The following is a 12905-nucleotide window of genomic DNA, read 5'->3' as shown; positions in this document are numbered from 1 at the left end:
GCATTGAAACTATTCTTTCTCTAAAAGCATTATGTATGAGAGGTCTAGATAAGAATAAAAGCAATCCTTTAGTGGAGTAGCGTAGACCTCTCAAAGATGATATTTGCCATTCATATCAAGTCTGAGCAAGTGTTTTGGCTAGTTTTATATGTCAGAACCAGAAATGAAAGCTTAGCAAGGACACCGTTTCTTGTTTTGAATGAGGCAGGCTAAGAAGATGTACATCATTTTGCTCATACACTGAACTCCCCTCCCTTTTGTTCCTGCTTCTCTCCTGCTTGGAGTTGACTCCTCCTTCCTGCAGCTCTGAGGATCACAGGCTGATTGAAGAACACAGCGGTTCGACGGGGAGCTGTGCTCAGTGTCTGTCTCTTATTTCCCTCCTGTCTCTCTCTCTTTCCCTCTCTCTCCTCCCCTCTCCCCGTTTTGCGTATGGCTCTCTCTGAACCTGCAAAGCTGACACCTACCTGAAAATCTCTCTGCCTTTGAATGCAGCTCTGGAACCAAATGCATCGCTTTACTGCTCTTAAAAAGTGAATAGAGTTTGATTCCGTCAAGCTACAAGCTGCTTTTACTCCCTAAGAAGGACGCAAAAGGAGCCAGACATCATTGTTTTTCAATCTACCTGAGAAGCTTCTTGCTTTTATTACAGAAACTTGATGGTTTCAGGAGGAAGTTTTGGGTTTGTTTGTTTTTAATTGGAATGTTGAAAAGTTGGTTTTTTTTACTGAAGCTTTTAAGTGGAACTCAATTTTTAAATATGGGTTGAGTCAGATCTAAAGGAGACATGCCTGATCATTTTCTGCTGGACTGACGGGGAACTTCTAGAGGGAAACTTGGTAGGAGAAAATGCGATCTGATTTGCAACTAGCAATCATGCTTTATTTTGAGAATATTTACAGACTCACTGAAACGGAAATTAAATATTGACCAAAGACAATGTCTGGATTTTCCAGTAACTTATCAACAAATGACTCTACCCTGTGGAAAGAAAATCATAATTCGACGGATCTTTTAAATCTGCCAGGAACTCTGAATATCTATCTTTTTTGCCTGACATGCTTAATGACTCTTGCAGCCCTGGCAGGCAGCATTTATTCACTAGTTTCCCTGCTGAAAACGCACAACAGAACCGTTGTGTCCATGCTTGTGGCTTCCTGGTCTGGGGATGACCTCATGAGTGTCCTGTCGGTGACCATCTTCATGTTTTTGCAGTGGCCAAACGAGGTCCCTGATTACTTCCAGGCTCTGTGCACCACCTCTGCCTTACTATATTTATGCCAGGGCCTCTCGAGCAACTTGAAGGCGACTCTCCTAGTTTCCTACAACTTTTACTCGATGCACAGGGCTGTGGGGAGCCAGGCGGCCTCCAGAAGATCCGGCCAGGTGCTCGGAGCGGTGCTGACCGTGTGGGCAGCCAGCCTGCTGCTCTCCGCGCTCCCGCTGTGCGGCTGGGGCACCTTCGTGCGCACGCCTTGGGGCTGTCTAGCCGACTGCTCCAGCTCCTACGTGCTGCTGCTCTTCGCTGTATACACTTCGGCCTTCGGACTCCTCGCCGGCCTCTCGGTCCCGCTCACTCACCAGTTGTTGTGTTCGGAGGAGCCGCCGAGGCTCCATGCCAACTACCAGGAGATTTCCCGCGGAGCTTCCACTCCTGGGACCCCTCCAAGTCGGGGGAGAGTGCTTTCCTCGTCTCCAGATGACGCTCCGGGCCCTGCGCTGCGCTGTTCTGGGGGGTGCTCCCCCAGCTCCGACACTGTGTTTGGACCGGGTCCACCAGCGAGGGCACAGCCTGGGCAGGGGCCGGGACACGAGGCTGCCGCTGTGGTTGGAGCCTGCAGGCGTGAGAACCGGGGGACTCTCTATGGCACCAGGAGCTTCACCGTGAGCGTAGCGCAGAAGCGCTTCTCTTTGATCCTAGCGCTGACAAAAGTCATCCTTTGGCTGCCCATGATGGTAAAAGCGCAGTAGCTCAAGTGCGCGGGTGTGTGTACCGGACGGACGGTGTGAGTGCGTATTGGGAATAGCATCCCTGGTTGGGAGAGTCCCCAAGAGACGCGCCGTTAAGTCTGCCTCCAAATGTATGTATCTTGCTCCGTTTAGGCACGCACTTGGAGGAAGGCAGCTTACCGGTAGAGCTTGTTGGCTTTAAAGCCCTTTCTACTAAGTGCTTCTCCTTTCAAAATTGGAGAGGAGAACAGAGAGCACTTCTGGGCGCTGGAGACAGTTTTCCTAGATCTAACGTGGCCAAGGGTGGTGTTCTCTTCTCTTGTAGCAATATCTGGGAATATTCAGAAAAGAAGGGAGGTAGTAAAAGGGTTTTCTCTCCAGCCAACTCTCTGTCATCCCTTTCTCTCCACTCCTTTTCTCCCTAGTAAAGACACCGCCCATCCTCAGCAGGGAGATTGGAGAGTTGCCATGAGAAGGAGAGAGGGAAGAGAGGGGACCAAACAGGCTTTTGTTCAAGCCTTCAGGAGGGAGCCCAGTTTTGACCTGAGAAGGTGGTGTCCTGCTATGACAAGCAGTGGGGGGGGGGGGGGGGGTCCGTGAGGGTCCAGATATGTGACAAAGGGCATCTGGAGTACCCGGTGCAGGTTTTCAGGATGCCTGCCTACTTTCCCAGCAGCATCCCCAGCATTGAAAACTGTGCTTCCCTGGAGGAGACTTGAGGTGGAGGGGGTACAGACCAGGCACTCAGGAGTGGAAACCACTACTCTGTGGTCTAAATCATGGAGCTTCATCCCAAGAGATCCCAGTGGTCAATCACCAAAACTGAGCTTCTGACTCTCAGACAGGAAAGGAGTCTGGAGAAGGGTGCTGGGGCAGCATGCCTGGGAGAAAGGCCTGGCAAACTGGAAAACTGTATGCTGGGATAAGCCTGGCAAACTGGAAAACTGTATCCCGGGATAAGTCTGAAGCTCTTTGCCTTTGCAGATCCAAATGATGGTCCAGCACGTGGCAGGGTTTCAGAACCCTCCCTTCGAGACACTCAGCTTTCTACTAACCCTGCTGGCCACCACTGTAACCCCAGTGTTTGTCTTGTCCAAACGCTGGACCCACTTGCCCTGCGGCTGCATCATCAACTGTAAGCAGAACGCATATACAGTAGGATCTGATGGCGGAAAAAGTAAGTCCCTGACAGTGTGGAGGTTGGGAGGAATCAGCATACAGTCAAACACAGAAAAGTGGTCTTTTGAAAAGTTGCCTGAGTAGGGAATAACGAATCCAAGGACAAATGTAAATAAAGGGAAGAAATTATGTGAAACAATTCTTAGCAGAGTGTTGGGATAAGTTTTGAAGGGGGCAGGTTTAAAACGACTCTGTGAAGTGTTTGTACATTGAATAATTATTTTAGGGAAGAAAGGGAGAGACACAATTCATTCAACACAGCATGAGATCAAAAAGGCCCTTAGATGTTATATCCACTGTAGTTCTAAGCCCAGAGTAGAAAACAAATTCCCTTCCTAAGTCTATATATAAGAAACCTGTATCTGAAAAGAGATCAATTCTTTGAAGAGTTAAAAACACATAATATTGTAATCCCTTTATTATCTAATGGAGCAGTAAAGAAAAGTATTTTTATTATTTTGCTTTTTGTATTCTCACAGCATTTTGAGAAGTTTTTAGAGTAGAGTGCCTGAAAACAGTTCAAAAAACAAAATTTAAGGGGCTCCTATCTGGTTCAGTCAGTAGAACATGTGACGCTTGAAATCAAGGTTTTGAGTTTGAGCCCCACATGGGGTGTAGAGATTACTTAAAAATAAAATATTTTTTAAAAAAACCCACAAATTTGAAGCATATGCCTCTGCCTTCAGAAAACCAAAGACTCTCAGGTCAAGAAGGGACAAATGTGGCAGAGTTTGTCTGTGTATGTTCCTGTATGAATATAGCCATGCTAGTTACACTAAACAAACAAATAACAATAATCACAAAAAACTATGCTCTAAAAAGTATACCTAGAATGGGAGTGGGGTCAATTACGAAACTCACTAGAGTATAATTGTTCCCATACTGAGACAGGAAAAGTTGAGGAATGACCTTCATATTTTGACTCTGTCAGGAAGAAAAAGGGTATTGGTTTGTCTTTCCAGACAAAAGATAGCATGTTCTACCATTTAATAAATCTTTTTTTTCACTTAATAAATCTTAAAAAGGTGTTAGTGTATGCTGAATTAACTGTTCCATTACTTGTCCTTTGCTCAGAACAAGCAAGTAGATTACTCTTTAATGGAAAAAAAAAAAGTAAATAAAAATAGTTCATCTCAGACTATTTCAGAGGTATAGAAAGTGGAGAATATTAAAATATATTCTGCAATCAATTCTACAACAGTGTTGTTTTATATACATTAATTAATCATGAACTGGTCACTTTCCCTGTATTGATGACATTTTAGAATTTAATATGTCTAGATATTTTTCTTTTTTTTTCTTTCATAGTTTATTGTGTCTAGATATTTTTCAAATGACAAGAGGATTTCTTTAGTTTTAAGGATGCCATAAAGTTTTATTGTTAATAGATGCTAAATTTATCTATGTCTTTAAAACAAAATAACCATGGAAACTTATATAACAATTATATGCTTCTAGAGATTAATATCCAGAGCAACAGTGACACACAAAATTAATAATAAATACTTTGAGCCACATAGAACATATATAATATTCATTCATAAGACTGGAAGTTCTAACAGTATATCAAATGTTAACATTTTTCCACTAAATTAGTGAACCAGCATTGTTTTATAGTAGTTAAAGTTATGACAGAGATAATGAGTCGAATGACAGAGAAAATAAAAAGTCTTAGTAAAATGATGTAGGGCAGTAATCTTTAAGAAGTAAAGGACACCCATATCAGAGCTGAAAACACAGCAATGCAACAGACCTATCGCTGCAAGTGGTCTAGGAAGTATTCTCTCTTGTACTGCACAGGATAGAAGAGCCTATCGCAGGCTGGAAGAATCAACAATCACATTAATATCTCACACTGGAAATTAAAACCACACTTTTCAAGATCAAAATAATATTTTCCCTCTAAAATTACCATCACTTTTCTTTATATTTAAAATTCCAGGGAAAAAAGTTCCCTGAAATATGTAGGCTTATAAAAAGAGGCATGACTTCAAAAATCAAACATTCTGAGAAACATTAGCTTCAAATGCTTGTAGTCCAAATGGCTCCATTCTCTTTTATGATCCCACATTCTGCTGTAGGGAAACTCTGGGAGCAAGAATGATATAGTTTCATTGTCTGAGAACCCATCATATATTTTACTGTTGCTAGGATGACACAGAACAGAATTTTCAAACCCCAAAGATACTCTTTCTCAGGTAGGCAAGTGCCTAATCAAGTGACTTGATACTTGGGGAGTATGGCTCTAGTTTTACATTTAGGCTCTTTCTCTTAACAAACCAAGATTTCCCTTTTTACATTCTTCATCAGTGAACTCCAGAAGCAAGGACGCTTCCTAACTCATATTTACCATAAATTCATTTTGCAGATGTAAATATCATTCTCTATTTCAGCTTTAGTGAATGGGAATGAAGAGACATGCATTCAAAAAATGAATGTCAGTAATGGGAAATAATTTGCAGATTAACAATTCTCTCCTTTTTCCAACATTAACTTGTATTACTAGTGTCTCAAAACAAGAGTGTTTAAAAAAAAAAATGATTTTTAACACAGAGATCTCAGGTGGCAGACATATGGGCTGGATATGGCTTTCAGACTCATTTTCTTTGCATGAGATGATGCATTCTTTTTTAATTAAATAAACAGTTAAAAGAAAATGTTTTCTATAAAGTCAAATTTCCAACTTTTATTGTAAGGAAAATCAAAATATCTACTAAGTGCCACATTACTCTGGAGAGTTATTAATCTTATAAGCTGATATAATTAACTAATATTTGAAATTGCAATTAGCAAGATGTGATTAAAGGAAAAAGACTAATGCTAACTCATATTTCATCCAGGGCTTAGCTTTTCAGAACAAATACAGCATTATATTTATTTTATTTTTGTAAGTATAGACAGCATAGACTTCAAAAGATCCTGACTATATTCTGACGGTCTTTAAGTTTCTGTTATTATTATTATGTCAAATGTTGTCAACTGTGATATTGTTATAACCTATTATCTACATTTATTACCTCCACAGTCAGAATTTACCTTTAGGTCTCTCATGGGTCTAATTAACAGTAAAGGCAATTTCACATAAAGGTTAGTAATTCGAATTCTGGAATCATCTGGCTTTAAATTCAAAATTCTTTACCAGGTAACTAATCTTAGGTAGGGTTCCTCTATCAGCCTCAGTTTTTTCAAGTGTAAAATAGGACCCATAAGCCTTTTACTATGTAGTGTTGTTGCTGTCTAAATGACATGACCTATGTGCATAACTTAGCCCTGGAGTTCTGTTTCTCCATGGTGTGGATCACAATCACACTTCCTTTTTCTAGCCTACTTCAGATTGCCTCTTGCACTTCATGACATGCAGGCAGATTCTGCACTGACAGTCTGCACACTCCTTCAAAAACATTACTCATTTTTACTCTACGTATTTCATAATTATAATAGACAGCTAATCACATACATAGCCACAGACATTAGTTTTATTGTGTTATATGAGAAAATTGGGATTTATGAGTTTTTGTTTGCTTACTGTCCTGGAATTCACAATTTGTCACTTTGTATCTTTTTTGAGAGAAAACGGAAACCCATCAATAATTAAAATATCCTTTCAGTTCCTTCAGCTTTCACACTGTTGAACTAAGTTAAAAATCCTAATTTAATTTCACTGGACTATATTACTAGAAAAAGTAAGTAGGACAATACATAACACAGGGCATAAAATATTAATATATGTTTCTACTTTCCTATTTTCTTTGGCTAGAAATTCTTGTTTGTGTTCTGGCTCAAACAATGAATGTTTTGTCTCAAATAATGAATGATACCTATAAATTCTACTTTCAGTCAGCAGAATAGCTTTGTAAATCTTCAGTTCTGGGAAAATTTTTAGTAATAGAATCAGCATATGAATGGCACTAGGATATATTGTAAGATGAATCATATTTTATCTGTTGTTCTCATAGAAATTTTATTACTTTTCATAGACTTTCCCACCAAGGATAGCTAAATGCCTGGTATATGATACAGAACCATCGAAGTAGAAGAAATACTTTGAAATGAGCCATCTTTTGAAAGATGAATACCAAAACATTGCATTGCATTTTGTCTACTAACCTGATGTAACTTCATTCTTAATATATAAAGTAATGATGTAGTATTTAATAACATTCACAGATAAAAACAGTATCACTTCCAGTCACATTCTCACTTATTATTCTACTAAGACTCTGTACCATATCCACGAACCAGTAGTACTATATTAGGATACTATTACATTTCTCTTGGTTTAAACCCTAAACTTTTATGCATTCCTACTAAATTCATTTTGTAATTAACCAGGTGTAGAAAGTGCTGCAAAGTGCTTTAGATCACAAAAGTATAAATCAATTCACTATTTTTTATAATTCATTCCAAATTTATTTATATCAGGAATATATATGTTAATTTAAAAAGTTTAAAAACTAATGCAGCATTTTCTGATTTTTAACGTACGCATTTATAAACTTATAAATGTCAGGAACGGAATATATCAAAATATTTAATGCAGCCATATCTGTTCGTGATATTGTCAGATGAATAGCTCATGAAATATTAAGGCCTTAATAATTTCTAGCAAAATACAATTCAGAAATAATATCTTCTATCTCAATATAAATAAATGGATGGATAATTGATAGATTGAAAAAGCTAAAACTAAAACTGCATATATGTGAGAGTTTTCAAATTTATGGCTAAATTTTTGTTTATTAAACTGCTTTAAAGACTGCAGGGTTCCTGGAATTGTATGTACTTTAAACCAGCCCCTCATTGTACAAGTGAGAAAAGTTAGGCCCAGAGTGATAAGACACCTTGAATTTATAAGGTATAATTTCTTTGCATACATAATTGACAGGAAATGAAGATAGTTCTTAAAATCATAGTAATCAATTTGAATGCACTTTCCTATTTTAATTCCCTATGTATATCCAATTACTGTTTATACTCACCTGCTTAAACATGGAACTTTGTTTTTGTTTTTACTTAGCCAAGAGGAGAGGCTTTGAATTCAATCTGTCATTCCAAAGGAGTTATGGAATTTATAAAATAGCACATGAAGATTGCTATGACGATGATGAAAATGCTACATCTTATCACAATCTCATGAATTCTGAATGCAAAACTACCAAAGACTCTCAGAGAGACACTCATAGTATCTTTAATGCCATCAAAGTGGAAATCAGCACCACACCCTCTCGAGAGAGTTCTATCCTAAAAGGGATAAACAAATGCACAAATACTGATATTATGGAGGCTAAACAGGATTGCCACAGTGGAAAGGGTGTTGACCCACTGCTTTCTGAAGAAACAGGAGGTGATACTAACTATGAAGAAACTGCCTTTTTGGAAGGGCCAGAAAGAAGACTTTCTCATGAGGAGAGTCAGAAACCAGACCTTTCAGACTGGGAATGGTGTAGGAGCAAATCAGAAAGAACCCCTCGTCAGGTACAGTAAAGGTTGTTCTTTCTGTGAAATAAAAAGTGAGTCCAAATATGATAGGCATGAAAAAAAAAAGATCAGTTGCTAATTTTATTTAATTCCATTTGCTTTTATTAATTTTCTTTTTTTTAATGTTTTTTATTTATTTCTGAGAGAGACACAGTGTGAGCAAGAGAGGGTCAGAGAGAAAGGGAGACACAGAATCCGAAACAGGCTTCAGGCTCTGAGCTGGCTGTCAGCACAGCCCGACGCGGGGCTCGAACCCAGGAACCATGAGATCATGCCCTGAGCTGAAGTCAGATGGTTAACCGACTGAGCCACCCAGGCGCCCCTAATTTTCATAACATTAAATTTTATGTCAAGGTATTCTTTTGAAAGATTAAAAACATTTTTAAGGTATACATTTGATTCAAAATCTCTATGTGATGGGACTGACAGAGCTAAACAGGCTTTTTGAGAAGGGTAGAGCTTTCTAGTTTAACCTCAAGTAATCTGTCTAAATTCAGACTAGATTCTCAGAACTTTTTTTAAATTAGTTAACCTGTACGTTCTTTTCCCTCTCCCACCCAAAAAGTGCCAACGTCGGTTTTCTTTTTTACATAAAGGTAAATACTTACACAGCTAGTGGTGAGGAGGGTAGTCCTGCTGTAACCATGCTGGACAGCCTGCTTATTCTTCTTACTAGAACTAGTCTCTCTAGTACCCAGTAGGGAAAAAAGGATCTATTCCAGAATATAGCCAGGTGAGCCTTTGCAAACTCTGCTAAATGTTCCATCCTGTTAAGGACAGAAGAATGTGTTTATGATATTTTATAAAACTGAAAGAATTTGCACCTTAATTTCATTCCTTTTTCTCCTAGGTTCTAGCCTGCCTAGAATGATGAGGGATACTTCTTATTTTATTGGAACTGCAGTGTAATATTATATGAGATTGTTCTTTATTCTAAACTCTCATATCTGGTAATTAATGTTGCCTATGCTTCCCACACTACTGATTTACTGGGAAGAAGAGCCTTTTCTACAAGAATTTAATGGGAATCAAAGTCTACTTGTCAAAAGAAAAACATAATTCCAAAAATATGTGTAGGAATAGTGCATTCATTGATCAAAATGTGACCATACAACACCAAATATGATGAATGTGGATAGAATAATCTGAGATTTCCTTGATTCTCAGTGCTAAATAAAACTACTATTCTTATTCTAAATCAGTTTAAAAAGTAAGTTATATAACAAAATATACAAAAATAATATGAAAATAATTATTCATATTATTTAGTAATTAAGTATTTCAAAAAATCACTAAATATTTGCCACAAATTAAAAATAACAGCAAAGAGTATATTATTGACAGGACACAGTGACACAACGTTCAGTATTTTTAGAACAAAATGGTACTCCAGCTAAGAGGAAAATCCCTACAGTTTCATCATCAATTTGTTCCTGAATAATCTAAAGCTCTTGGTTTTCTTGCACTTAAAAATTATTAAGTAATATTATGATGAAGTGTTTGTGCACGTGTGTGTGTGTATGTGTGTGTGTGTGTTTGCATTCCAATAACACAAATACCGTGGTGTGCTACTCCTTTATCCCATCCGCATGTTTACCCCTGAGGAGTTACAGCTGTCTTGAATCTTGCTCATGATTTTTTTATTATTTTATCACGAGTGAATTTCTAACACAAGATATTATTATCAGTTTTGCTTATTTTGAGCTTTCTAAAGATGCTGTCATACTGTCCCTAATCTTCTAGGACTTGTTTTTTCCCTACTCAACATTACTTTAAATGACTCCATTTTCTTATGTATTTTGTCAAAACATTGGGAATTATCTAAAGTATCACAACTTACAGCCCTCATTAAAAAGTCTTGACTATAGTCGGGAGAGTATAATAAATTACCCTAGAAACTTATGAAAGGATCAGACACTGTTTACACATAATATATTGTCCTATGCGAATAATGAAACACAACTTATCCACAAGCCTCTATAAATCAAAAAAACAAAATGATATATAGAAAGCACAAAACTTGGATCAGTCCAGATCAAATACCAATCAATACCTTTCAACTGCAAGGCTTTGCTTAAGTATTAATATTTTAACATCTGTGAAGAGCAAGAAGTTAAAAAAAAAAACTGATCTAAAATGATGGTTGTGGAAAAAATGATCAGTGATAAAAATAAGGGAACACTAAGGAAAGATAAAATTTATATTTTCAGAGACGAATTGAAATTAAATGAAATACTATCATAAATTTTCAAACAACAGTAAGAAATCCTTGGATTATAGGTGATGTTATTGATAGGCCTTGCCTTTTAGAAAATTTGCCTCTGAAGTTTAACGTTAACATGTAACCAAAATACATTTAGGGAAGAAATGCTTATGAAAACACTTCCATTACCAAAGACAGGTTTTAACTCTTAACCTATTCTTCACTGCAGACATTTCACGGGAGTAAATGGTGACTTTGAAAGCACTTCATTTTATCCTTTTCTTCCAAGTACCTTCTTTGCTCTGAAAGCGACGTTAACTTATGTATCTTAAAGTGATACATTAAGCTACAGTAGACACTGCAATAATTCTATAAAAACACTCTCTCTTCTGATTTTCTGTGGTTATACTTTCAAATTTTTAGGCTGAATCTGTCAGTTCATATATTTTTTTAATTTTTTAAATGTTTTATTTATTTCCGAGAGAGAGAGAGAGAGCGCGAGGAGGGGAGGTCAGAGAGAGAGGGAGACACAGAATCTGAAACAGGCTCCAGGCTCTGAGCTAGCTGTGAGCACAGAGCCTGATGCAGGGCTCAAACCCACAGTGAGATCATGACCTGAGCCGAAGTCAGATGCTCAACCGACTGAGCCACCCAGGCGCCCCTATCAGTTCATACTTCATGGTTCTACATTAAATAGTGTGTATTTATTCTCATGTTTAAAAAAAAAAAACAACTTGCAGTTTGATTTAAAATATATTTAGTAGGCCCTACTTTATTTTGACAATACATGTTGCTTAATTTTTTGTTAGATTTTATGTTAGTAAACAAATTCTCAGTGTATTCTGTCTGAAATCCTGGCAGGAGTGAAAGCATCAGATCAATATTAAGGTGTAAAGAAGATGGTAGTAGAATGCCTTCAGTAGGTTTAAATGTGATCCAATAAAATTTATTAGAGTTGAAAGTGCTTGTAAGACTGAAATTCAGTGTTAAGCTTACCACATAACCACTTCTTTTTGGGTCCCTAGTAGGTAGAATCCTACCTAAGTTCAATGTTAAAATGTTCAGAAAAACTGGAAATGTCAGAGCTCTTCGGTTACAAAGTTTTAATATGGTAGCCACGGTGTGACTGTTTTTCAAAAGAAATAATGATTTTTCAGAACCTAAGAGTTTTGTCATCTATGAATAAAGAAAATTGGACTTATAAAATAATTTAGTGGCTTGTGGGTGTTCACTCTAATTTTCTCTTTTAATACAAAGCTCATCAATGAATTCCGTTTTCTTTTAATGTGTTGTCTTAAAGCTGTAGAAACTCATTTGTTTTTTATGATCAATCAGAAACAAAGATATGCTGTAACTATATCACTTAATCCCTCTTATAATCCTAGCATTATAACATCTGAAAGGTGAAACGTCCTCCACTAAGCCAGTAGAATATAGAGAAACAGATTCTGAAACAATTCTTCTCAAATGAGAGACCAAGCAGGGGGAAGGGATTACATTTGAATGAGCTACACAAATCATTTAGCAGAAGGATGTATAAACAAACAATAACTAAAGTCATATGAGCATCAAAAAAAAATTATTCTCATTGTAAGAGAAATGTTTCAACTATCTAAAAATAGTTTTACAAACCCAAGTTGTGTTTGCTGACAGTGAAGGGGCAACAATGGTTTCTATAACTTTTAAATATTATTGTTTCTTTATATAATTTTCATAAAAAGCTGTGGAAACTGGAAGTCAAACTAGATTATCTGGGGTTCTTTTAAATTAGAGCTTCTTACTTTTTAAATTTAAATTCAACTTAGTTAACATACAGCGTAGTCTGGGATTCAGGAGTAGAACCCAGTGAGTCATCTCTTACATATGACACCCAGTGCTACTGAAAAGTGCCATCCACTTAACCCATCCTCCTACCCACCTCCCCTCCAGCAACCTTCAGTTTGTTCTCTGTATTTACGAGTTTCCTATGATTTGCCTCCCTCTCTGTTTTTATCTTACTTCTCTTTCCCTTCCCCGATGTTCATCTGTTGTGTTTCTTAAATCCCATATATGAGTTTTTCATACTTTAATGTAAAAATAAGTCAAATGGATGTCT

General features: G+C 37.3%; 1 protein-coding gene across 1 annotated transcript in view; it reads left to right on the top strand.

Annotated features, from left to right (window-relative positions):
• Positions 1-939: 939 nt before the first annotated feature.
• The window catches only part of GPR149 (G protein-coupled receptor 149), a 63902-nt gene continuing 51936 nt past the window's right edge, over positions 940-12905 (top strand). Inside the window, exons 1-4 of the mRNA XM_039217687.1 lie at positions 940-1779; positions 1816-1956; positions 2935-3127; positions 8147-8604. Coding sequence (XP_039073618.1) covers positions 940-1779; positions 1816-1956; positions 2935-3127; positions 8147-8604 — 1632 coding nt within the window. The remainder of the gene's footprint in view (positions 1780-1815; positions 1957-2934; positions 3128-8146; positions 8605-12905) is intronic.

This window comes from Hyaena hyaena, unplaced genomic scaffold (assembly GCF_003009895.1).
Source record: "Hyaena hyaena isolate Hyena2069 unplaced genomic scaffold, ASM300989v1 scaffold_712, whole genome shotgun sequence".
Classification (NCBI taxonomy): domain Eukaryota; kingdom Metazoa; phylum Chordata; class Mammalia; order Carnivora; family Hyaenidae; genus Hyaena; species Hyaena hyaena.
The sequence above is the reverse complement of the archived record's forward strand: the minus strand, read 5'-3'. Positions and strand labels throughout refer to the sequence as shown.